Source organism: Culex pipiens, chromosome 3, assembly GCF_016801865.2.
Source record: "Culex pipiens pallens isolate TS chromosome 3, TS_CPP_V2, whole genome shotgun sequence".
NCBI lineage: Eukaryota > Metazoa > Arthropoda > Insecta > Diptera > Culicidae > Culex > Culex pipiens.
Genome location: NC_068939.1, coordinates 107,913,698 through 107,941,026, shown reverse-complemented (window position 1 = coordinate 107,941,026; position 27,329 = coordinate 107,913,698). Strand labels below are relative to the sequence as shown.

The 27,329-nt window shown below is 38.9% G+C and overlaps 2 protein-coding genes across 3 annotated transcripts in view; one reads left to right on the top strand and one right to left on the bottom strand.

Moving 5' to 3' along the window:
- Positions 1–14,490, top strand: part of LOC120421385 (serine proteinase stubble) — a 242,749-nt gene extending 228,259 nt beyond the window's left edge. For both annotated transcript variants that reach the window (XM_039584592.2, XM_039584584.2), the window contains exons 13-14: positions 14,129–14,278; positions 14,354–14,490. In XM_039584592.2, the coding sequence (XP_039440526.1) occupies positions 14,129–14,278; positions 14,354–14,488 (285 nt within the window). In that variant the 3' untranslated portion in view covers positions 14,489–14,490. The remainder of the gene's footprint in view (positions 1–14,128; positions 14,279–14,353) is intronic.
- A 551-nt stretch (positions 14,491–15,041) lies between these two features.
- Positions 15,042–21,266, bottom strand: LOC120421408 (uncharacterized). The gene is made up of 7 exons (XM_039584615.2): positions 20,988–21,266; positions 20,459–20,535; positions 20,147–20,300; positions 18,485–19,232; positions 18,352–18,431; positions 18,145–18,292; positions 15,042–15,179 (listed from the first exon to the last, which is right to left on the bottom strand). The coding sequence occupies exons 4-7, from the start codon at positions 18,732–18,734 to the stop codon at positions 15,094–15,096; spliced, it is 564 nt and encodes a 187-aa protein (XP_039440549.1). The 5' UTR covers positions 18,735–19,232; positions 20,147–20,300; positions 20,459–20,535; positions 20,988–21,266; the 3' UTR covers positions 15,042–15,093.
- Between the last annotated feature and the right edge of the window lie 6,063 nt (positions 21,267–27,329).

Below are 27,329 nucleotides of genomic sequence, written 5' to 3'. Positions count from 1 at the left end.
TTACAGAGGTAATATTACACCTTTTTTCTGACATAAAAGATGTACCCCTTCCCAGATGTAATATTACCATGATTTTTTTTTCTGTGTATCTAACCATGCTGTCATTTTTTTTATTTTAAACTTATTTTTATTAGGTCCTCTTAGGTGCTAAGACCAGGTTAGGACCGAGGATCGATCAACATATTAAATATACACATCAAAAACAACTCCTGACATTTCATACTTGGAGATCATGTAACTGACTAGGGTTACTTGGTCCAAGCGGGTCTTGCAGGTCTTGAACCTGCCGATGTACTCGGAGAAAATGCCCCACAGCTCAGCCGAACTGTAGAGCACCTCCCCGGCTTCCTCCTCCGTAGCTCCACCGTCTCGGGAGCCACTGCTTCCTTTACTGCTTCCTGCGGGTCGATTTTCCGTCCGGAACTGAACCCGGCAGCGGAGGGAACTCCGCCGGCGTGAACGCCGGAACTGCTGGACTCTGCTTCTCCGCCTTCCTTGCCGGCGGTTTTGGTTTCGACGCCTGCTGTCGCCGCTGGATGAAATCCGCACGCTTGGGGCAGCTGCGGTCCGTAGCTTCGTGGGCTCCAGAGCAGTTGGCACACCGCTTCGGCTGGGCTTCCTGGACTTCGCACTCGTCCGTCTTGTGGGGACCCCCACAGTTGTTGCACCTCCCCTTGAGGTGACAGTTCCTGGTTCCATGACCCAGCTGCAAGCAGTTCCTGCACTGGGTCACGTTCGGTCGCTTGTTCCGGTAGGCCTCCCACCGGATGTGAAATCTCCTCAAGCGCTTGATCTCACTCAGCTGCTTCAAGTTGGTGTACCCCTTGGGGAACGTAACAATGTACGGGGTTTCCTCTGACGACTCTCCCTTTCTCTTGATTGCGTGCACCTCCACAGCATCCAGGTTTTGCGATTCCTTGAGGTTCTTCTTGACGAATTCAGGTGAAGCCGGTGGAAGTCCTCTGATGACGACGCGGAGTTGCCGCTCGCTTCGTTTATCGTGGGTGTAGAACTCCACTTTGTTCGCAATCAGAGGAACACAGCATGTTGTCATTACACTCAAAAAAATGAGTTCGCGTAAACGTGAACAGAGTTCATGCAAACGGGAACCAGGAAGAAAACTGTTCACTTTCATGGTGCAATGCACTATAAAAGTTGAACAGTTTTCTTCCTGGTTCCCGGTGGCATGAACTCTGTTCACGTTTACGCGAACTCATTTTGTTGAGTGTATTGAAACAATTTTTGGCTTGAAATGGATATAACTTGGGGTGGAAGAATAAATTAAATCAAATCCCATTTTAAGATTTAAGGTAACATCGTCGGAATCCATTTAATGAATAAATAATGTGAATTTCTTGGAAAAATCCATTTATCTGGATTATGTAGATAGACTTCGTAACATTAAACTTTCGTGAGTTCGGGTCGATTGGGGTTAATTTTTTTAATTGGGAGAAAGCTTGCAATTTAAGAAGAACTTAATCCCTCTTTATAATTTCATTCAACGTTTAATAGACTGCCATAAAAGAGTTGCGGTAACTCTTCCCCCCACTAAGCCGACAAGCCGTGAGCCCCATTCAGCAGCCAATAAATGTAAGCCAACATGTCAGTAAAGAGGAACACCAGCGGCAGCAGCCTGTCGGAATCAACAAATCAGCCGGTTCCGACTCCCGTTTGAAATTGAGCCATTTCGGTGTGCGATGTTTCGCCATCCTTTTTTGGCCATTTTTTCCGCCATGTGGGTGGACCCCACAATTTTCCTTTCTATTCAATCACGGTGGGTGGTTATTTGTTACTCCAAGGGGTGTGGTGCCGGTGAACGCCACAGGCAGCTTTTCCAAACACCACGTGAAATGCTTTTAGGCCATTTATTTGAAATATTTTCTTGCCGGTTCCTTCATTTCCAAGTCGTTTAGGTTTAGGCAAAACACACACATACAGGCTGACTTTCCCGACCTGGGGTATGCAAAGAAGACCGCCAGCGTTTTCCAACTTCTAAGAAAGGAGAAGAAAGAGAAGAAGGCAGAACGAAGCCACTCTTCCGGGAAGTTCCTGCCTGCGGAGCAGGTCCTGAAACGTGATGTAGCATCTCGTAGAGCACTTTTTTTTCGAGATTTGGAACTGCTTTCTGGAGTGTGTCCCACCAACCAGGGGGAAGGTGGTTTTGATGGAGAGGCATTCCACCGAGAGTGCTCCAGTATAGTGTGGAAAATCTTATTTTACGTTGGAAAGCTTGGGAAGTCCCGGCAGTCGGTGATGTATTGGCTTGACGTGTGAGTGTGGATCGGCAAAACTCTCATAATGGGTGACAATTTATAGATTGAACTGCTTGGCTGGGTGGATTTATCACTGCTCTGGTGTGGAGATAGAGCAACGTGGGAAATGGGACTAAATCATGAGGAAAAGAGTGAGACGATCTGGTATTCAATAGGAAACAGATTTAAATGAAGACTAATGGTGGCTTGTCGACTTTTGACATGAAGGCGCATAGGATACGGAAGTAGTACCTCTCGTAATTTCTGAATAACAATAACTCAACAATAACTTGCAGAAATGTTCTAAGATACCTTACCCAAATAATACTAAAACGATACCCTGATATAGGGGGAATTCTCCGTCAACTCACACGAAGTCGAAAAAAGTTGCCCCGATCCTCTTCGATTTGCATGAAACTTTGTCCTAAGGGGTAACTTTTGTCCCTGATTAAGAATCCTAGCTCCATTTTTCGATATCTCGCGATGCCGCCCCCACGACACCCTTTCCATTTTTGAACATTCTAATTAAGACGTGTTTTTCAATAACACTGACCTACAAAAATTTACAAAAAATACTGCGCAGGCTCATCTCGAGGGGAAGCATGAAGTTTGGGGTCCGCAGAAACACGTGCACTTTTAGTGTATCAAAAATATTTAGCCAGGACCGAATGGTTTTTCTCCAAAGTTTGCATGGAGAATTACTTTCCTATGACCAATGAAGCCATTTGTGTCATTGGCTCACCCATACAAGGCTCCATACAATTTTTACAATTTTGATGCAAATTGGTTGCAAAACTTAACTCTTGATTTACTAAATTAAATTACCAAATATAGTTTTAAATTTTGATGCGGCATGTGTGAACATTATAAGGGTAATTCTCCGCCAACTCACACAGCAGTTGCCCCGACCCCTATTCGATTTGAGTGAAACTTTGCCGTAAGGGGTAACTTTTGTCCCTGATCACGAATCCGAGGTCCGTTTTATGATATCTAGTGACGGATGGTCAAAGGTAGTTTTATGTAAAATTAGACGATCGATTTGATGGCGTACTCAGAATTCCGAAAAAAACGTATTTTTCATCAAAAAAAGGGTCAATTTAGATTCAAAAAGTACATTAAATTTCCCATAAAATGACATGTTCCAAAAAAATTCACAGTTGAGTTACGGAAAATGGCAGAGTTTTTAAAACTTTGTTAGTGTTTTTTTCGATGAAAAATACGTTTTTTCGGAATTCGGAGTACGCCTTTAAATCGGGCGTCCAATTTTACATAAAAGTCCCTTTGACACCAAATTTCTGTCTCATCACTGTTTCCGACTGCAAATTATTGAAAAACACCTCTTTTTTCGCATGTTCAAAAATGTAAGGGGTCGTACCGTCCCTCCGTCACGAGATATCAAAAAACGGACCTCGGATTCATGATCAGGGACAAAAGTTACCCCTTAGGACAAAGTTTCACGCAAATCGAAGAGGGGTCGGGGCAACTTTTTCCGATTTCGTGTGAGTTGGTAGAGAATTACTCAAATACATATGCATTGTACAGTGTATTGTATTCAGTTGAATCTAGAGAAGATTAAATTGAAATACATTTTATATTTTGTGTGATTTTTTAACGAAGAGATTTGCCACTGTCTTTAACAAAGGTTTCTTGATAATCACCCAAAAATAGAAATCTGGACAAATCAAAAATCTTCTCGGAAGTAATTCCTTCCCTTTCCCCCCGCTCAGGGTAAGCTGCCTCTCAAACATCAAACTTGCGTGTATTTCCACTGTAGAACTTTGAATTGAAGTCGACCGTGTTTCCCTCAGCTGAGCTGAGTTTGGCTTGTTGATCGTAACCTTTTTTGGGCTTAACTTTTTCCTAAGCAGCTTAGTCTTCAATTTACAGTCGACATCGACCTACACGGTGTGAACAATACTCTCAAATGCGTATCTTTCACCTGACTGACTTCATTTTCCGAAGAAAAAGGTGACGGATGCTACGTGGGAGTATCTTTATGAATAGACAACTTTTCTTTACCTTCGTGGGGGGTATTGCATGAGAAAAGCGGCAGCTCAATGAAGTTGAAAGGAAATAAATGAAACTGGAATTGGAGAAGAGGGGAGTAGGGACGACCAACAAATGATGAAAAATCTTCAAGCGGTAATCCCGACTTACAATTTGTTTAACGTGCCACACACCGTCATTAGTATGTTAATGTGACCACGTTACAGAGTTTGTACGTGACGGCTTTATTTCAACTTCCTGGGGTGTGCACGGAGAGCTGATGACTGGGTAAAGTGTGCAGCTCGCTCGGATATCAAAGAGACTAGGGTGGTCGCTAATAAATGTTGGTTTTAATGTGTTAAAGTTTCGTGTTTTAATATTGCAGAAATTACAAATTCTAGAGTGTATTCTTGTGATGAAACAAAGTTCGAAAAAAAACCCTCATTCTGTACCATTCTAGTGACTCCTTAATTTTCTATATAGACTAACAGACTGGTTGTGTCGTTCGGGGAACCAAAACCGAGCCTAACCACTGGCAACCAAATTGAGACAAGACACCACACCAACTCACAAACACACAAAACACGATGTTCGACACGAACACACGCAGCCACATCTGCCCCGGGAGGGTTGATGATCGCACAACAAACGGGCTCCCAGATAGATGGTGGAACAGATATGCTTATAGCGCCCAAACGTGATTCTGAGAACTTTTGAGCTGTCACACATGTGCCGAATTTTGCTCCAAGTCAGGCAAATCATCTTTCGACGGTGGCACTTATTTGAATGAACTATAACGTCAGCGCACGAGACACGAGGCAAGACAGTGGTGTGCTTTGCGTAAACTTGAGGAAAACCAGAAAACTTTCGCTGGAAAGACGTCCGGATGGATGCGAAATGAAATGAAATTCCAAATGCTCATGAGACCCATCATCCGTCGTCGCATGAATATTAAACCCAAAAGGTCTTCGTCTGACTGTTGGTTGTTGTTGGTAGAAAGAATGTAATACCTACGCGCTAACTTACGTCAGAAGAAAGAATTTCTTGGGAAAAAAACATTGAGGCTGGTTGCGTGCGTGGAATATGTTGGAAATTCCTGAGAATAAGATGTCTGATCTGGTATCAACAATTTCTACAAATTGTAATCTAATAAAATTTAGAGATATGAATGTCAAATCACACCTACTTTGTTTAAAAAAAATGTTTATATCCAATTTTGAATTTTGCACCATAAAAGTTGAACAGTTTTCTTCATGGTTCCCGTTGGCATGAACTCTGTTCGCGTTTATGCGAACTCATTTTTTTTTTGCGTGTGGTAAACAGCGCTACTGCAAGAAAATGATTAGGATTAATTTCCCTTGAAGAAGACCCAACCCAAGGCCGAAACTTCGGGCGATTCAAAAATATAAATCGTTTGTTTTGTTGTTTTACGACTAAGAAAACCGGTATCACCCCAGAATTAAAAAAAAATGTATAGAGCGTAACACGTCCTCTGACCCCCTCCCCTCAACTGCGTTACGTGATAAAACAACGCTCCCATATTGCCTGCATTTTTTATTCTATGTAACAGGGACGAACTGCCCTAATGCTACATACACCCAAAGGAAAAATATATATCAAAATCTACATGCTGGAGAATCCCCGAGAAACAGCTTAAAGTGAAGAATGTGCTTGTGCTCTATCCCTCTCATTTTATCAAGCGCTCCCCGGTGCAGTGGTAACGTTTCAGATTACTCAACAAGAAGTTGCTGGTTCAATACTCGTTTGAACATGTTTATCTTTTCTCAATACCAATAAACAGCTGTTGGTAATGTCGATAATTGTCGGTAACGGGCAAAATGCCATACCCCTATATAGGGGAAATATACCCTTTCTAATCAAAAACCTATCTTCGTCATATGGAAAGTTTGATGCTCGATTAAAGCTCCAAAAATACTCTTTAGGCTGTAAACTTACCAGCAACAGCACCGCCTCGAGTAAACACGCAAATGTATGCCACTTACTGGCCAAAAAGATCAAATTTAATGCACTTTTGATCATAATTTCTATTTTGCGAGACCATTTCTCATCATTTTGGTGGCACACACATCCACACGCAAGATGAGAGCTTAACTGCTTAAGTCACCATCAATATCCTTTCACTTGCACTAACGATTTCAAAGAGTTTAAGATATAAAATTGCTTCCAACTACCGGCAACATGTTCTTTTGACCATTACTTAGTCACTCACTTGAAAAATAATCCCGAAACATGTAAATAATTAGCAAGCGCGATCAAAAAAACAAATGCGCCAAGTCTTTTGACGTTTCAATTTTGAACATCCATTCCAATCGAAGACTGAAGAAAACCGAGCAAGAAGCGAAGGCAAATAAAGAACAAAGGGTGGCCACCAACACCAACAGCAGCACTTGTGGTGTTGCCAGGAAACTTTCTCTATAAATGCTACTTTTCGTGAGTGTTCGCTCAAAATTTCATCAATTTTGGAAGCACGAAGCAGACCCAAACGAGCGTTGGAAGAAAAAAAGAACTAAGCTGAAAATAGAAAAATGGGCGTGGCCCAATGCACACGACTGATTAGAATGCGTTTTTGAAATATTTTTTTAAAATGCTTGTAAAAGGATTAGCATAACTTTTAATAAAAGTGAAAATAAACAGAAATGTTCACAAAAAGTTGCTCTACTCGTTGGTGTACTTGGTTTTACTGAATTTCAAGGAACACTCCAGATTATCCAGCATCATTCAAACAAGACCGCTTATTAGGCTTAAAATGGGTTTATTTCCCCTCGGAAAAAATGTATGAGGACAGATTTCATGCAGAATTTGATATTTTTTCATGCCGCCATGCATCACAATCATGCGACTGCCGGTTTGGCGTACAAAAGATAAAAATAAACAATTTAAAAGTACACGTGATTCTGGGAACCTCAAAATTCATGCCTCCTCATGAGTTGAGCTTGTGCTGTCAGTTTTGTCATTTTTTGTACGTCAGTGTAATCTGAAGTTCAATTATGTTGATAAGTGAATCAAGATTTTTTTCGTGCTTTTGTATTGATTTTCTCATTTTTAAGGTCAAATTCAGTCGAATTCAGGTACCCCAAATCAGTCAAATTTGAGTTAAGTCTGCGAATAGGGCGTCCAATATCCCGGGTTTTGAATTTCCCGGGAAACGGGAAAAATATTTTTCGAATCCCGGGAAGTTTTTTAAACAGTCCTAAAATTGTGGTTTGGTTGAGCGTTTTAGCAGAATGCATTACTGTGAATACAAAGAGACGAGTAGTTCCTTTTAATTCCGCTATATATTTTTAATATCTTGACAGATACGTATTTCGTCTACTACTTGCAGACTTCATCAGTGTTCTGTTCTCGACTCGAGTCGAGAACAGAACACTGATGAAGTCTGCAAGTAGTAGACGAAATACGTATCTGTCAAGATATTAAAAATATATAGCGGAATTAAAAGGAACAACTCGTCTCTTTGTATTCACAGTCCTAAAATGTATGTTTTATTATATTTTTTATTTTTTTCAAGCATAAAATCATACTATTACACAGTGGTCGGAAACGCAAATTTAGCAGGAATAATTTAATTCCGCTTCAGGGATGCATTTTCGAGCTTCGGTGTCTAAGAAGCATTTGTTAAGAATAAAATTCTACATCTTTTGGTCAAAACGATATTAGGGTGGTCCAACAATTTCTAATATTTTCAAAAACTATCTTCGCTTCTAGATGAGATAGAGGTGTACTTTCTTCAACAGTATTGTAGTACTAGCCATTTCAAACAACTTTGTCGAAGACACCAAATCTCTATCTCTTAATCTGATCATTCTACAGCATTTTATATGAAAAGCAGTAGGGTGGCCCATCAAAAAAGTGTTTTTATTGCATATCTTTTTTGTATTATTTTTGGCAATTTTGGTGTTTTCGGGACATATTTAGAGCATAAAAGTACGCGTCTTTTGGAATGTCAACGAAGTCGCTAGGTCATTTTGGTAAAAAGTTACAGCGTTTTTAAAGTTTTTAATAGGCCTTTTTCAAATGTTTGTATCTTTTCGAGGGGGACACAAAAAAATACGCTCTGCGGTGCATCTGAAAGCTCAAAACTTCTTCTTTAATATGAATATAACATCTCAAAAGGGTTTTTCTTAAACCCAAGTTACAGCGATTTAAAAATGGTCATTTTATGAGATTTTGTACCATGCTCTATGAGAAAATTTACATGAATGTCGCATTAATCAGTATCAAAACTGCTCTTAGTGAGCTCAAATCCAGGTAAAATTGGTTTGCGAGGTCGAACCTGGTTTTTATGGCAACTAGGGTGGTCTTAGATGACCTAGGGTGGTTCATATTCGTTCACTCTTATAAGATATGATTTTTTTTAAATTCGCATAGAAAGAAAAATACAATAAAATTTAAACAAAATTAAAATACATAACCTGTTTTAAATAGTAAAGCAGCTGAGGATATGATATCTGATTAGGGTGGCTCAAATTAATTAGAAAATAAAAAGATTAAAGATTTCATTATTTCTCTACGTTTTCGTAAATCGACTTTTATTTGTAATTTTTAATAGGATAAAACTTTCCATGCATTTTCTTTGACAAAAGGAGTCCTTTTGTATAATCAGTATGCCAATACGAGGATCCTTTTCCAATTTATATCTTTTTACCTAAAAATGCAAATAATGATAACGGTGCATTTAATTAAAAAAATAGTACCAGGTTTTACAACAAAACCTGAACACTAGCCTAAAAGATGTTTCCTAACAAATATAACAAATTTTCAGAAATAAAATAAGAGGTTTGGGAAATCAACTTCTAATATCAATTTCTAAAGTGTGCATTTTTCCCTGAAACTTTTTTTAAGGGTTCAAATCATAACCTACAACTTTTTCAAGACGCTGAATCGATAAGAAAATGTATCATTTTTACGAATATTCACATTACCATTTTGTATTGGCAAAATTGTATGAAGCTTTGCATGGAACAACTATTGATGCAAAATGGCACCCTTTAACACTGTAAATGCATGAAAAGTTTTATCCTATTAAAAAAATACAAATAAAAGTCGATTCACGAAAACGTAGGGAAATAATAATATGTTAAAATACATTTTCTAAAGAATAAAATCTTTAATCTATAATCTTTTTATTTTCTAATTAATTTGAGCCACTCTAATCAGATATCATATCTGCATCTGCTTTACAATTTAAAACAGGTTATGTATTTTAAATTTGTTTAAATGTTTTTTTTTTATTTTTCTTTCTATGCGAATTTAAAAAAATCATATCTTATAAGAGTGAACGAATATGAACCACCCTAGGTCATCTAAGACCACCCTAGTTGCCATAAAAACCAGGTTCGACCTCGCAAACCAATTTTACCTGGATTTGAGCTCACTAAGAGCAGTTTTGATACTGATTAATGCGACATTCATGTAAATTTTCTCATAGAGCATGGTACAAAATCTCATAAAATGACCATTTTTAAATCACTGTAACTTGGGTTTAAAAAAAACCCTTTTGAGATGTTATATTCATATTCACCCTACTGCTTTTCATATAAAATGCTGTAGAATGATCAGATTAAGAGATAGAGATTTGGTGTCTTCGACAAAGTTGTTTGAAATGGCTAGTACTACAATACTGTTAAAGAAAGTACACCTCTATTTCATCTAGAAGCGAAGATAGTTTTTGAAAATATTAGAAATTGTTGGACCACCCTAATATCGTTTTGACCAAAAGATGTAGAATTTTATTCTTAACAAATGCTTCTTAGACACCAAAGCTCGAAAATGCATCTCTGAAGCGGAAATAAATTATTCCTGCTAAATTTGCGTTTCCGACCACTGTGCATTAGTTGGTTCGATACTAATAGTTTGTGATAATCAACACTTCAATCTAAACAAGAATAGATTGAAGTTTTTAGATAAATAGCTTAAAAGAAATTAAAAAATGTTTTTTTTTTGTTCTGTGTTGTGCTTTGGATTTGAAAAGAACTGCATTTTTTTTAATTTAATGTGATTCACATTGAATAAGTATTTTATAAATATATTTTTTCAATTTATTTCTTTATATGACATGTCAGACAAATCTCACATTTTTTTTACAATTTTCCCTAATAAGCTAATTTAATGCTGATATATGACGAATACAAATTTTTACAATCAATGCGCCATGGGTTTTCTATGTACAAAGGACCTTTTGAAAAATAATGCGAGAATTAGATTTAAAGTTGAACTCGAGTGACCTGCTTTTGCGTTAAAAATAAATTAAAAACCACCTTTTTGCGCGTTCATTACTCCGTAACAATTTCATACCGGCTGATAATCACGACTAGATTTTAAGCCCTGAACTGAAGAGGGGAAAACGCGATGGTGTATTTTACCTGGAATTAAAACGGTCGTTATTATTCCGGCAACCGATCGAACAACACTTCAACAAGGGGCCAATATGAAAATCTCTCTGTCTTGGCAAGCGCCGGTCCTTTTTTGTCGCGCAAGCGACCCCTCCCTCCTACATCTATTTCACGCCGTAATCAATTTCCACTTTTCTTTGTTCAAATAACTTTTCCGTCTCGCGAGCGCGCCCCCGTTTTTTCCGAGACCCTGTGAAGCTGTGAAATAAATTAAGGTTCTCTCCGTCTCTTCTCGTGGCGTTGAAAGTATGCAGCCTGGCGTACGACAAATAATGAAATAATTACGATAACAGGGATGCGCGATAAAATTCAATAATGGGATTAAACTCGAAAGTATTTTGCGTCATTTCTTCAATACGGTGTCCGTGCACGCGGTAGTGTTGCCAGTTATGACAGCAAAAATTCGGGTTCAATTTTGCTTTTGGACGTTAGTTTGGTCATGTGGTGCAAATCTGCTCCAGTTAACCTCGCCTCGCTGTTGGGGAACTCTTGCCGGAAGATCTTCCACCAGCGATTTGGCATCCCGCAGTGTTGTCGACTCTGGAAGGGGATGGTCGTCTCACTGTGGAATGTCGGTTTTCATTCCGGGGTATTTTCTTGCGATCGGAATTGAGCTCAACTTGGCTGCTGCAGCTTTTTATGGAATTCGCCCATTGACAAGTACTTGAGAAATTTCCTTTGCCCTGTGGGGCAAAAAAGGGAGAAAGAACTGGGGAATAAAGTCATTCCATTATTCTGTATGGTCTCGTCGTCTTCGGCTTCGCCGTCTGCACGAAAGGAACTTGTTCTTTTCTTTCTTCAAAGTGAACCCAAAAGGAAAACCCCGAACCCACCATTGTGTGCAAAGCGAAGGGAAAAATGTCGACAATTTATTCCCACACTCAATCCATTTCTTGCTCAGCGCTGCAGCAGTGATGGCAGAACCAGCAGCATCAGCACTATGACACCATTTTCCTGAATCCTGACCTCCTTCCACCACCCACATTTTGCCACCCACCCTCGTCATCATCATCATCGTCGTCATCCTCATGTCGTTAGGTCGCATTAGGTTAAAGAGATCTCGACCTCCTTTTTCGGGATGACGACGTGGGCATTTTTCAGCTCGGTGCTGCTTCTGGGTAAGCCTGTTGCTGATACGGACAGAGATTCATGGTCGATTGCTATTGAGAAGTATGGAACGATAGTTGAATGGCATAATTTGGAATGCTTTATGTATCTATTTATAGAATAGTTTCAATGATTCGATCGAAAAGGTTTGAATTTTGTGAAATAGTTCATTTTCATGAAATCGCTGAGAAAATGTTAACCATCAAACACAAGTGTTGTTGCTGTTGAGTTTCCCAAAACAAGCACTCTTCAAAGTCAACATGGATTTCCACTTGAATTTTAAATGATTCAATGAATGATTTTGGCAAGACCAAAAATATTTGGATGGCCAAAAAATTGAAAAACCAGTTCTTTTTAAATTGGTTAGCCAGTGCTTTGGTTTTCATTTTTCAAGTTTTTGGCTATTGAAATTAGTTCAAATTTCATGATAGAGGCTAAATCAATGTTGAAACACTTCAAAGTGTTGTAGGATTTTTGTTCAGTTTGGTTTAATACGAGTGTTTCTATCTGCAACGTTTTTTTTTGTGCTAGGAAGTTTCATATTTTTTTGTATCTTTTTATAATTTGATGATTTAATTAAAAAAAAAATCAGGTGTGATCTTCGAAATAAATTGGCCCGCAATTCATTGTGATCTTCGGAATATTAGGCACGGTGTGTCTCGTAGAACAAACTTAAAATATTCGGCAAGTCTGATATTTGGCACCATGAAAGAAGGGTTCTTTCCCGACATTTTGCGGGGTAAATCGAAATATTTCGTCAAGGCGTCTTGAGCAACTTTTATTAATGGCATCTTTTTTACGTTAAAATAGACGCATCTTATGACCCTTAAGTTCAAAATTATTTCTTCAAAGCTAAATGTTTGTTTTTAAAGCTTTAAAAGTGATCAGAAGATCTCTTTCCTCTAAAACTTAACCTTGAATTTCTATGTTAAAAACTGTTTTCCAAGGATTTGCTCTGATGCTATTGACAAAATTTGTCGCAGAAGGCGTAGATTGTGGGACAAAATGTTGGTAGCTTGGATTGGCATACTCAACAACTCTCGAGAATAGAAATAAATGTCCAAAAATATTAATGGATTGTTAGATTTTCAAAAAACACCCTTTTCGTGAACCTACCCTTCCCTACTGCCTAAATTTTGTTTCAAAGATTTTTAGTTTTGCCGTGTTCATTTCGGTCATTTTGAGCAACTTTTGTGCAACGAAAAACTTTACTTCTCTTGTTTTATGTTTTATGTTTTTCTTGTCTCATTTTTGTGTTTAATTTCACAGTCACTTTTTCAATTGTTTGCATGTTTTTCACATTTCCGCTATATACCATTATAATTGAAATTGTAAAAACGAATGCATAGATGCATAGTCTGGGACACTACAAACAATACTGCATATTAATTTATACAAAAATATAGAAAATTTTAGTAAAAAACACAACCAAAGTTGTCCTTAAAAAAATACATTTTTAAAAACAATGGCAAAGTTACATAAAACAAGTCAAACTTCCAACCCTAAAATTTTCTAAAATTTCAAGAGTTCTTTTTTCCAATGCTTTTAAATATCAAAATTTGGTTGGGAAATGAAGTTTTTTTTAGGTCGAAGCCCGTCTAGAGGCGTAGTTGTGTTGAAGAGGATAAATTTTCAACCAATACAAAAATTGCCCCTTTCCATTTGCAACAACTCTTCTGAAGACACCAAAACACAACAACTTAATTTTGTGAACTGAACCACTGGCATTGATCACAATCATTTTTTTGCGATTTCTAAATTTTCTACCGAAAATAGCTTAGGTAATATTTTGTTGTTTGCGCTAACTCTGTTTGAAGTTGGATAAAATCTAACCACTTTCATCTCCTCCCTCAAAACACCTGTTGACTCACCATCGAAAAAAAAAACGCCTAAACTTTGATGCTCTGGCCTTGATAGAGCAATCATCCTCCTTCTCGTCACTTGGGACCTGATGCGCGCATTGTTATTCATGCCTCTTTTTTTCCTTTCAACCTAATAACCATAAACGCATTTTCGTTCGATTCCGTTCCCAAACTCACTTGGGAATGTATATATTGATCTTCATCATCATTCCAACCCGAATGCCAACGAAAAGTGCTCGCTCGCTTTTGCCTCCCATGACTCAATTTGGGGGAAAAGGAAAAGTGGTGGAGGGAAAACGATTTTTCCCACTCCCCTCCACAGTTGAGAGCATTTGGCCGTTTGTTATTCATGGAATCACCGACCTTTGCCGGCATTTCCCACTTTTATTAGTTGGAACGTTTTGCTCTGATCTTGTTTCTCAAGTTGTGTTTCCGTTTTATTTTTTTCCCCACCAACCCAATTTCATTATTGCATTCCTTTCACTTTTCTCTCTTTTTGATTCCGCAGGTGTCGGTTCCGATTGTTAGCAACGACCGGTGCAAGTCAATGTTCCTCCGGGCAGGACGGCACGAGTTCATCCCGGACATATTCCTGTGCGCCGGCCACGAAACCGGTGGCCAAGACTCCTGCCAGGGCGATTCCGGTGGACCGCTACAGGTGAGTTACCCCCTCCATTTTAATTGGACTTTTAAACTAACCCCATTGTTTGTCCCCCATTCCCATCGCCAACAGGTCAAGGGAAAGGACGGCCACTACTTCCTGGCCGGCATCATCTCCTGGGGCATCGGATGTGCCGAGGCCAACCTGCCCGGTGTTTGCACAAGGATATCGAAATTTGTTCCCTGGATTCTGGATACCGTTTTGTGATAACAGTGACTATCTTTTTTTTTGTTTTAATACACTTCGATAAACGATGGACTGCCCCCTGCCGTGTAATGGAAGAATCGACGAAAGTGTTCAATCAGTAAACGGAAAAGACTTGATTTTTTTGGTTTTATTTAGCACAATGTACGGACAAAAGAGAGTACCGGAAAAAATTGAAGGATTATTGTATGTACATATTTAATCGATTTGTTCGAAACGTTGCATAGCTTCAATTCTAGTGAGTCAGGATTTTTTTTTCAAATAGCAAAAGCAAAACAATTGTTGAAACAGGAATAGCCGAATCGAAACAAAGCGAGTCGAGTCAGGACAGGAAAACTGATGTATAATTTGTATAACAACAATAGCAATAAATCTAGCACACTGCCTTTTGTAAATAGTTACATGTAACAAATATATTCGATGGAAGTTAAAACAAAGTCGATCCAGCAAAATGTATATACTAACCAATTCCTATGCGCAATAAATTTTGCAATATTGTTAACACAACAGTTGTTAATTTTGTATTTATATGCAAATAAATAAAATATTATAACGTCTTTCCAAAGATTTAAATCAGCCGTCTCTGATTCCACCATCCGAAAGCGCCTTCAAACGTATCTGTGATAGATTCTTCGTGTGTTTTCAATGCCAGCGTACACTCCCAGTAGTATCCAGATTCCGATAATAAGTTTGACTGGAAATAAAGGTAATTGAATTATTGATAATTAAGCATTGCGAAAGTATGTCTAAAATGGAAATAAAATCGTGTAATGTAAACCCAATTAGCAAACCTTACGACGAAAGGTGTTTTGCTCCGAAATTTCACAATCCCCTGCTGAATTTAAACCAGAGCTCAATGTAATTTATAATTTGCTTACATTGAATTTCTTTGTCTTAAGATACAAATGTCTTTGAATACAATCCTTTAAAAGTGAATTCTAAAGATTGTCACCCTAGGTAGCAAGGTTTAAAGCAACAGATATAGCAACAATTGTTTGATGAATTTCAGTTAGAAAATGGTTTGAAAAACTGTTTAACTTGTTTGCTAGCAATCGGTCTTTATGTTTGAAAGGTTTTATATAACTTGCCAGCATAAAAAACTCATTTTTTTAAAACAACCTTAAGAGCTTTAAATTTAGGAAATTCAGGGAAACGGGTTCATTTCAAACTTGATAAATTGTGTTTAGTATTGCATACTCGGTATTTTGACATGTCCCAACGTCAACCAAATGCTTACAAAAACTTCAAAGAATTAAGAGTAAACTAGGAGAAAAAGTCACCTTTCGTCCATTTTGATCCTACTTTTGCTGTTTCAAAATGTTGTAAAAAAAATAGCAGGGTGTGAAGCACACAGCAGTTGCCCCGACCCCTCTTCGATTTGCGTGAAACTTTGTCCTAAGGGGTAACTTTTGTCCCTGATCACGAATCCGAGGTCCGTTTTTTGATATCTCGTGACGGAGGGGCGGTACGACCCCTTCCATTTTTGAACATGCGAAAAAACAATTTGCAGCCTGAAACGGTGATGAGATAGAAATTTGGTGTCAAAGGGACTTTTATGTAAAATTAGACGCCCGATTTGATGGCGTACTCAGAATTCCGAAAAAACGTATTTTTCATCGAAAAAAACACTAAAAAAGTTTTAAAAATTCTCCCATTTTCCGTTACTCGACTGTAAAAATTTTTGGAACATGTCATTTTATGGGAAATTTAATGTTCTTTTCGAATCTACATTGACTCAAAAGGGTCATTTTTTCATTTAGAACAAAATTTTTCATTTTAAAATTTCGTGTTTTTTCTAACTTTGCAGGGTTATTTTTTAGAGTGTAACAATGTTCTACAAAGTTGTAGAGCAGACAATTACAAAAATTTTGATATACAGACATAAGGGGTTTGCTTATAAACATCACGAGTTATCGCGATTTTACGAAAAAAAGTTTTGAAAAAGTAACTTTTTGCGTTTCTCTTTGTTTCGTCGTCCGTGTCTGTCGCGGGTGACCATGAACGGCCATGATCGATGACAACCAACTTTTTCAAAACTTTTTTTCGTAAAATCGCGATAACTCGTGATGTTTATAAGCAAACCCCTTATGTCTATATATCAAAATTTTTGTAATTGTCTGTTCTACAACTTTGTAGAACATTATTACACTCTAAAAAATAACCCTGCAAAGTTAGAAAAAAACAAGAAATTTTAAAATAAAAAAATTTGTTCTAAATGAAAAAATGACCCATCTGGGTCAATGTAGATTCGAAAAGAACATTAAATTTCCCATAAAATGACATGTTCCAAAAAATTTTACAGTCGAGTAACGAAAAATGGGAGAATTTTTAAAACTTTTTTAGTGTTTTTTTCGATGAAAAATACGTTTTTTCGGAATTCTGAGTAAACCATCAAATCGGGCGTCTAATTTTACATAAAAGTCCCTTTGACACCAAATTTCTATCTCATCACCGTTTCAGGCTGCAAATTGTTTTTTCGCATGTTCAAAAATGGAAGGGGTCGTACCGCCCCTCCGTCACGAGATATCAAAAAACGGACCTCGGATTCGTGATCAGGGACAAAAGTTACCCCTTAGGACAAAGTTTCACGCAAATCGAAGAGGGGTCGGGGCAACTTTTCCCGATTTCGTGTGAGTTGGTAGAGAATTACCCATACAACATATTATAGATTGAAAAATAATAATAATGTTAATTATAACACTTAAACACACCCCACACAAAATAAATGCAATCATAAATCGGAGCGTTTGGTACGGTATGTCCACGCATCCTTCCTCCTCTGTAGACTCTGTGAAATGTGATCCGTTCCCAGAATCCTCTTTGCGGTTGACACAACGTAGTAGGGCTGGCCGCTTTAATTTTTGTAATACATTTTCGGGTGTTCTTGGATGTACTGCAATTATTAATATTGAGGCGTCATCCATAAAGTATGAAGATAAAGGGGGGAGGGGGGAGTAATTTTTTGCTGATTTTAGCGTGACGTACTTTATGGATGGAGCCTGACAAGAAAAGTGCTTGGGGCGTAATCTAATCACAAGACTTTCCAGCATGCTTTCATCGGATTGGCTGCGTTTGTTTTAGACATGACATGAATTCTACACTAAAAAAAATAATTATTTTTTCTAGAAACAATAAACCTGTATTTTAAACAAGACTGTTGAGTCGAAGTTTAATTTTAGTTTGAAGCAATTTTTAAACATATTTTCTCTCGTAGGCTGGCCTATTTTTTTTTATTTCTTCAGTTTTTTTCATTCTTTTAAAGCAATTAGTTGGACATCAATGTGCTTTTATTGGAATTGACCAAATTTTGGAGTGATCCTAGAAGCTAAAGCTGTCTCTTTTCTCCTCAATCATTTGAGCACGTTGTTATCAATGAAAACTTCGATTATTTTTTTTATAAAACAATTTCACATCATTGGGAATTTTTCGCAAATATTCGGATGTTAGATATGTGATTGGAAATCATCTCAAATACCATCATGTTATACATCATTGGATAGGTAATCGAAAGACCCTAAAAATGAATCCAAAATATCAAAACTGGCAACCCTACCTCAAGTTACATATTTTATAGTTGATTTTTAATAAGGGGCAGTTTACCTGTCTAGTTGACCTACGCAGAAAAAAAAATGCAAAGTTTATTGTTTTCTGTTACTTACCACATGAAAATATCAGAATCCAAAACAGCCAAGTGGTTTTCTTTCCTTCCGAACTAATCTGACTGAAGATTTTGGAAAACACAGCCACAAAAAATATTTCCTCCAGAAGTGCATATACAATAAAAACCTTTATCAAAGTAATATTATCCTGAAAATTAAAGATTGAAAACAAAACTAACAGGAAGTTAACGAAAGCAAGATTCTCACCTTAAAAATTCCAATGATGAGCAACATTCCCGGCACCATTTTGATGAGGGTGGTTATAATGTGGTAGGGCATGAAACCATCTGTAGAAAAAATCGGGTAAGAACTCCTCTACTCAAAACCGTCCCCAACTTACCCAACCGCCCATAAAAGTCGCAAACCTTCCCGACCAGCTCCGTGTCGAACTGGATACGTGCCTGAATGGAAACAGCCGTTGTGGGCGTATCAGCTGCTCCTTCCTTGGTGCACTGCAACTTCATCAGTTTGAGCAGTTCGATCGTTTCCATCGTGTAGTAAAAGGACGTTACGATCCACATGAAACCCAGAAAGTACCCAAACACCTTGTAGCAGTCCTTGGTACACATTTTCACGCCGAAAGGGTGCATTTGAAGTTTGCAGTCACAGTTTGATAAAATTGTTGAAATCTTGAATTTTTTGACGCTTGGATGAATGGAATTTCAGTAGGCTGATTCAGATAACTTGGTTATTTTCCCTAAAGTACCTAATCAACTTCTTGCAAACCGCATTGCATATTCATTACAAATTTTAAATTCGGAACAAAAATCGTGTGAAAACCAAGATAAGAACATTAGATGAAAATTAAAGGAAAATGTACTCATGTCAACAATTATCATCAAATTTGTAAATTTTTGTTTTGCCTCTGCTAATATTCTGATAAATTTGTGGATGAAACTTTATTTCAAAATATAAGATGATGAAGAAACATTATTGAGAAAGACTTTTCAAATCTGTATCAAAAATTGTTTAATATCATTTTAATAAATAGGTAAATAGAAGATTGGTTGGTTTAAATTCTGTAAAAGTGCGATTCTGAACTGCTTCACAAGCTCCTGTAACGACCCAAATTTGCAATCCGAAGTATACTGAAAAAAAAAAAGAAACTCATCATTAATTGTTTAGGACAACTTTTTTACTTAAAAGGTTACATACATGTAGAAAATCACAAAATTTCATATTACAGAAAATTTATTAAATCCACTTAAAAGATGATTTTCAATCACTCCTGAAAGTTTCATGAAGATATTTCATGATTTAACTGAGTTAGAAAAGATTTAAGCTCAGAATTTTGCCATGCGCCAAGCGAACTGTCCAACTTTCTGAGGATTTTTCTCTGAACACCAAGTTGATTTACGGGTGCCACGATATCTCAAGATGGGACGGACCAAATTGGCTGAAATTTTAGGTGAAGGCTCCCAAGACATATCCCGTGTGCATTACGAAGCCCGATTTTGAAATTTGAAATTTAAAAAAAATACAAAAATCAAAAATGGCCATTTTTTAAATGAAAAACAGAAAAATATTTTTATCTTTTTTTTAAATAAACTTTTTGAAAATCGGCCTTAGTCATGCACACGGGACTGGTTTAACGAGTTTTCAGCAAAATTTTGAGCCGATTTGGTCGAAGCAATCTTGAGATATCGTGGCACCCGTTTTTTGAAACTGCTAACTTCAAATTGCTGTATCTCGGCAATGATACAACCAAATGTCTTCAAATTTGTTTTGTTAAAAGATGAAAATGTAAATTTTAATGCCCTGAAAGAAGATTTTGAAAAAAAATTAAGTGGGTGCTCAAACCCCTTAATAAGTAAAGTACTTGTATTTGTACCAAAGAGCAAAAAAATATCATGCATTAGTAACGATTCCGGGAAAAATAGTTTGGAGGGCTCTAAAGTGAACAACAATTTGCTTGCTAAACTCATGTACAACTCCTTCTGGCGAATTTATCTCTAGTGTATGTATAAATTTGTTCAGACTCGCAGCAGACAGAAAGTCTTACCGACGCTCAGCACGAGCACAAAGCCCCAGAGTACCATGAGTGTGTCGGCGTGCGTTTCGTAGAACGAGATGAAAATCGACAGCCAGCAGCCGAAGAGAAAAATTACATTTACATACAAGAACACCCGGAACGTCTTTATCAGCGATGGTTTTTCCTAGAAGAAGTAGAAGAAGAAGAACACACGCAAGAGTTAAGGGGAAAAAGCACAAAGATTATCAACTTCCTACCCCCACGGCTTCGTGATGGGAACAAGTTGGGAGGTGTGTGGGATTATGTTAAGTGTGGGGTTTGAGTAGTTGGTGGAATAATTACCAGCGCAACGCCAACCGCCAGCAGAACCGACATACAGCATGCCAGTGCCAGCATGAGCAGGAGTGCCGCATAAGTTTCTGAAACGACACAGGGTTTTGTAGTACAAGGTATGAGGAACACCTTGCGAGGGGTTAGATTACGCAGCAGGGTAACACAATTACTTGGGAATATGTTTTGAGCATAATTAACCCTCCGAAGGCAGGTTTTTTGATTCTCTTACCAACTAAAAAGGTATGAAATTTGTAATTGTTTCTTTGTTGAATTATCATGAAATGTTTCATGTGGCAATAGTTGGACTCTTACTCAAATTGAAATTTCTATAATTAGGAATTTTCGAGGCAATTGCATTCACTCTTAGAGTAAACATAATTTCAAAATTGCTCATAATTTTCATCATAATCATCCTTTAATCTTTGTTTGATTTTTATTAATTCAACAAAAAATACTTTAAATTATGTGCATTCCTTTTATGCATGCGAATTCTAAGCCCACTGCACCTAGTCACAAACTATGTTAGGGTTAAACTCACTTCTGTTGCAAACACCACCGGGAAAACGGTCCACTGGGTCCTGTGAAAGCGAAAGCGACTTCGCGCCGGAGCTGCAGTTATCGCGGGTAATTTTCTCACTCACTTTGTCTGCACCGACCGCGATGCTAATTGCACAGAAAATGTTGCAACACGCATAAAAGTAGCAGAGAAATTTGAAAGTGGCGCTCGAGCACATGTCGCTGTTCTGTGTTCTCCGCCCTCAGTCACTCACGTTTCACGGCGTGCGTTGAGCGGTGAACGTGCGACGAAAGACTGAAAAACCACCGGCCACCGATTTCACACAGGACTGATCAACGCTGCACGGTTTTCCGCACTCACTTAGAAACTGAGGATGTGGAAAATTCAACACTCATCCAGAGTGGCGAGCAATTGAAGCCGCAAATTTATTGTTCTTTCAACGGTAAACAATAATATAGGATGGAATTTATCGTTTTCGGATTTCGTCTTGTTTGACTATCTGCAATCGGTCGGAAATGATGCGCAAATATTTTGAGTCACTTTCAACAAATTGGTTGTTTGAACTGTGGTCGATTGATTCACTGGTGTTGATGCGTTGATTAACTAATCTATTTTTTATTTTGTGGAATGCCATGCTACTCCATTGATCTGTCTGAGGCGTTAAGTTTTAATGGGGACGCAAGGTATACATCAATTAAAATTATTGTGATGCGGCTTATTGAAGTTTTTTTCGCAAAGCTTCAAGAATATGGTTAAACATTCATATTTCATATTAAAAAAAAAACATTAAAATAATTTCAAAATAGTAGTTTATGCAACAAGTTGCAAAAAGAGGATTTTTTTAGCACGAGTCGTACATTTATCCAACGAGGTTCACCGAGTTGGATAAATACGAAGAGTGCTGAAAAAATCAAGTTTTGCAACGAGTTCCATACAACATTTTTTGCAATTCCGAAAAACACCAATTGAGTGAAATTTTAAGTCAAATTTTCATGTATTTTGTCAATAAATCGTTTAAATAAAAAAAATGTTGAAAAGTGTTACTTTTCGAAACAAGTGCTGAAAAGTTCAACTTTTCAGCACCCATTTCAGTGCTGAAAAGTAGAACTTTTCAGCATTAATTTTGAAAAGTGTTGCTATTCGATTCTGTTATTTTTGGTGCAGAAAAGTAGGCTATTTTGTCATTCAAGAATGACAGGAAAAGTAAGTAGTTTCACGACGGAATTGCAAAAAAGCCTATTTTAAAATTTAATAGTGTATGAAGATGAAGTGTAAAATTGTGTTGCTGATAAATAATTTTCGAACTTAAGAGTGAGTCCACGAGCAAAGCATATCCATCTCGCATCGACCTTACCAATCTGCCTGATACTTGCAGGGGTTGATTGTACATATAAAACTAGCATCTGGCCAAAATATGACATACCGTCGAGATCAACGGGAAGTGGGGCAAATCAGGATGCAAAGTTGTATGGTTCAAAAACGTCAACAATCTTAAAAAGGCGTTACTTGAGCAAACTTCAATTCAATCTCAAAATTCAAAAATGCAAAAACATTCGGAGTGAAGTATCCCAATTGTTTAAATCTTAAAGGAGTTATTGGCATTTTAGTGAAAAAAATCATCGATTCGCATTTATTGAAAATCAAGTTTTGCCTTCCTTACTGAGGTAAGGCTGTAATCCTGCTCGAAAAATACAAATGAACTTTTTATTAAAGCTCGAAGACCCACCTTCATGTACACATATCGACTTAGAATCGAAAACTGAACAAATATATATATATGTGTGTGTGTGTGTGTGTGTGTGTGTGTGTGTGTGTGTGTGTGTGTGTGTGTGTGTGTGCGTGTGTGTGTGTGTGTATGTATGTATGTGCCAAAATTCTTGCCAAGATTTCTCAGCACTGGATGAACCGATTTTGATCAAACCAGTTGCATTCGACTTGGTTTAGGGTCCCATACATCGCTATTGAATTGTTTGAAGTTTCGATAAGTACAGAGAAACCTCTTTTTACGCGGTGCGTTAAGTTTTTCTAATTTGTTGATTTCTCTGGAACGACGCAACATGTTTGCAATCCTTCGAAAGCAGTTTGTAGGTTTTGTTCAGATGTACAAATCGCATTTTGAAGCTTGCAAAAATATTGTATGGTTTAAGAGAAATCGACGAAACAAAAAGCGTAACGCCACCGCGTAAAAAGAGTTTTCTCTGTAGTTCAAAAGTTATGTATAAAAATGTATTTTCACATATATCCGGATCTCAATCCTATGCATGTAAACGATGTCCGGATCTATCATCCAACCCATCGTAGGTTAGGTAATTGAAAGACCTTTCCAACGAGGCCCAAAAATTGTAGATCTGGCAACCCTGTCTGGAGTTACTACCACTTAAGTTATAAATGTACTTTTTTCTGGATCTAAAAAAATAGCTGAAATTTGTGTCCGAACCACTCATATTACTCATTGTTGGTGAAAAGTGAGGAAGGCATCAACCACATAGGTGGATTAAGTTAGTTGTTTTTTTTTTATTTTGAAAACGCTTCTCATGCATTGGTATTGAAAAATTATGAAGTTTGGCATGCACCTTGCCCTTTTTAGTGGACCAAAGTGGCCAATTCTTCTCCCGGGGCACCTGTAACCGGTCACAGCAGGTCAGAATTGGGTCCTAAAATGAAGCTTAGATTGATGATATTATTGTTTACAGCGATAAAGCTTATTTTTCTGAGTACAATGACCCTTTGTACGACCACAAAGAGTTTAAAATGGATTTTTAAATCAATTTTGAAAAATTTACCTCGCGGTCCTTCTTGACAGAAAAGTTCCTACTTGACAGCTCGTTCCAAGGAAACCATAGTTGATCCATCGAAAAAATGTTGTCTTGTCATTATTTTTTTTTGCATTAAAATGAAAAAAAGTGATCAGAAATGGTTTTTGATCGTGTTTTTTACCGTTGTACATAAAAATTGACATACCGTAAACTGGGGTCAATCGGGACACATGGGGCGAATTGGGACAGCAGTTTTAACCATGTTGGAGCAAAATATTTTGATTTTTCTGGTTGGCTTCGGTTAGAACAAACTCAGACCCACAAAATGTGTACATCCATTTCCAAATTTAAAAGCTTTAAGTGCTCTAAAAACTGCTGTCCCTATTCAGACTGAAGTCCCGATTCGCCCCAGATTACGGTAGGGCTTTAGTACCCAATTGATTGTTTTACTAATTTGACACTAGCAGTAGCTCTGTTGAATTCATGACGTTTGAAATGCAACATGCCAAAATTACAATCTTCCGCCGGGGTCCCGGAACATGGTTCCTGCGGCCAATTCTGTATTGTCTCATCTTGGAGGATCTGTATACGTCATATCTTGTCAAGAGCGACATTTCTCGTTGATATTTGGCTACAGGGGTTTTTTTTTTTAAATCGTCGGATTGAAAGTTCCGGTGAAAATCTGGCCATATCTCGGTTCCCTGTAGTCCACCCAGGATGAAACCTTTTCCAATCGATTCCCAGGACTTTTTGACATAGGACTATGTCTTTACTTACTATACTGGGGGGCCAGTTCAAAATTTCGATCCCAAGCGTCACATTTGGCGAACGTTATTTCAAACGATAATATCTTCATCCAGACACATTGAAATTACATAATTTTTGGACCTTTCGATTCGGAAAACATTCAGCAATTTTCTATAAAATTTTCCGAATTGCCGCGATAGTATAACTATTCAAACAATTGAATTTTTAAAATGCTTAGAATTTGCAAACAACACGAACGATTTTGAGGGGAAAATCACCGCAGCAGCGGTGGTCGTCGACGATCGTGAAAAGAGGGGAAGTAGAGGCGAAGTAGAAGTATAAAACTACGTGCTACCCTCTCCACTCCACTTAGTTGCCACTGAGCTGCCTAACAAGTAAGGTCGGCCCGGTCGGCTCATAATTTTCAAAACCTCAGACGAGAAAACAGCTACCAGCAGGAACAGCGCGCAGCAGCAGGGAGAGCGGAAGAACAACGCGAAAACCGAAGGAAAACTCTTCCCGAGTTGAGAGCTGATCAGGACCAGGACCACATCTGCCGGATTGCCCGTGTTTGCCGGGTAAAATTGACGTGGCCACGAGCAAACTTCGATCTGGAGGGCCGCGACGAAGTGTGTGTTTATGTGCACACGTCGCGGCCTTGAAATTTGTTGTTTTGTTTCGTGCGCCACGTTGAGCTACCCGGTGAAATTTAAACAACCAGATCTGCAAAAAAATGGCCCTTTTCAGGGCCACAAATTCATCACGAAGAGTGAAACATTGGAATTCGACCCGGAAAAGCATAATTTTTTTGCCATCATCGATTTTTAGTTTGGCTTGGCCACTCTTGCGCCAGATTGCACACACACACGCTCTCTCTACATTCCCCCTCCTTTTCTTCTCCCTCACAGCGTACACACTCCCCGTTTGATGGTACACGCTGATTTGGTTCGATGCGTCGAGCTTCCCTTCCGCGGACGTTTGATTGATGTACCTAAAATGGTCTCGAACTCGAACAAAATTCAACCAACCCCGAGACCATTAACAACGCAACCCTCTCATCCATTCCGTGGAAAATTCGTCGAGAAGTAAACGTCGACACTTGTGGCCAGTGGAAGTCACGCGAAAGTGCCTCTTTACACGCCCCCTCGCCCACCCGGAAGCGGACCTTACGGAATTTACCGGTAGAACAAGAGGCTCCCAAGAAACTAACAGCGGCTTGCCCGAATATGATTAGACAATCCGCGGGGAACACAGCCACGGTGCAGTCGAGGTGCCCTGTAAGATTCCCGCAACAAGCCATCGATTTATTCTGCGCAAAGGAATTCAACTTCATGCCCCCCTTCAAGCGCGTTCCCGTGATCAGCGCCCTGGAAAAGATCCTTAAGGTCATGTTTCCAGCCCAGGACAAGCTCACACCTGAGCGACCTCTACGGCAATCGCCCGATTCTTGGGCAAACTTGTCGACGATGTCTAACGACGATTCGGTTCGACAAAGCAGCCGGCGATGACAAAGCTCAGCTGGTGGACGAGAAATCTGTAACGCCCAGGGAATCGATCGGCTGACCATGTCCCTGGCCGATAACAACATCAAGGATTGCTGCTCTTTCAGGCGATTAAACCGGACGATTAGATGAGCGCAACCCGGGCCACGTCCTCCGGCCGGATGTACTCCGCGATGATGTCGATGTGGTAGCCAGCGGCATGATCTGTTCTTCCTCCGGAAGGTAGACAGGTTTAACAGCCGCTGTCTTTCAGAACTTTAGGGACACGAGCCGTTCTTCGTCACCAGAGCCTATCCCCGAGAACAGCCTGATGAAGGCCACGTTCAGATTAGTTTTCACGTTTCGATAGTGCAGATTTTCAGAACATAAAAACTATCGATGTATTTTTTCCAGAAATAAAATTATCAGTTTTATTCACAGAATAACCAAAATAAATATAATAAGAGCAGAAAATAAAATTTCTGCAGTTCCAATGCTAAATTTGACCACCTCAACCAGCTTGGCCTTGTTCAACGGAACGCTAGCGTTCTCCTGCAACAGCTTGATCATATCCTTCAACGCTTCCACTGGTAGTCCCTGAGGTCGGATCAATCAGCAGCTGTTGGAGTTGCTCCGCCGTGATTAACATCTCTCCGGCTAACAACATCACCCTCCTCCTCCTTGTCCTGGGTGCGGGCAATTTAAAGCATAATTTGCGCTGCCGGATGTTCGACCGTAATCTCCCGCAGAATTTCATTTCCGTCGTTGGTCATCACTATTCCACCAGCCAGATCAAACTAGCACCTCGAACCACTCGCAGGACGGCGACCCGATCCTAAAAATCCAAGAGAAGAATAAGCCGATTGTTTCAAGATTTGTTATTTTGAAGAAACTTACAAACATGTCCAGCGAGGTCGTTTGCTTCTGGATGATGAGCGAGCTGTCCGTGAAAAGGCTTGGGAAGTCGTGTGACAGATCGTAGCCTTAGCCCTTGACCTGCCGTTCGACAGGAACAGCGCCAGCGGGTAGATTTAGTTCTCGTCACAGATGATGGGGAGGTACGGTTGCATCCTTGTGGCGTAGGCGCGGTTTCAGCCCAGTCCAGACCGAACCTGCTGGTGGCGGTTTTCTTCGGAGCGAGGTCCAACGAGCACAGATTGATCAGTTGCGCCGAGAACTGCGGTTACACAAACTATTTTGACCAACCTGGCTTCGGATAACCTGATGCTGCCGGTTCCGGATAATCCACGCCATCCGACTCGTCACGTACTCTGGCATGTTTATCACCGTAACCGGGTTGATACTCCACGGCGGCTCAGCAGCAGCAGCTCCTCCGAAAAAACTGCGAACGAAAACTTCCTCCTCCCCTCGACCTCTGC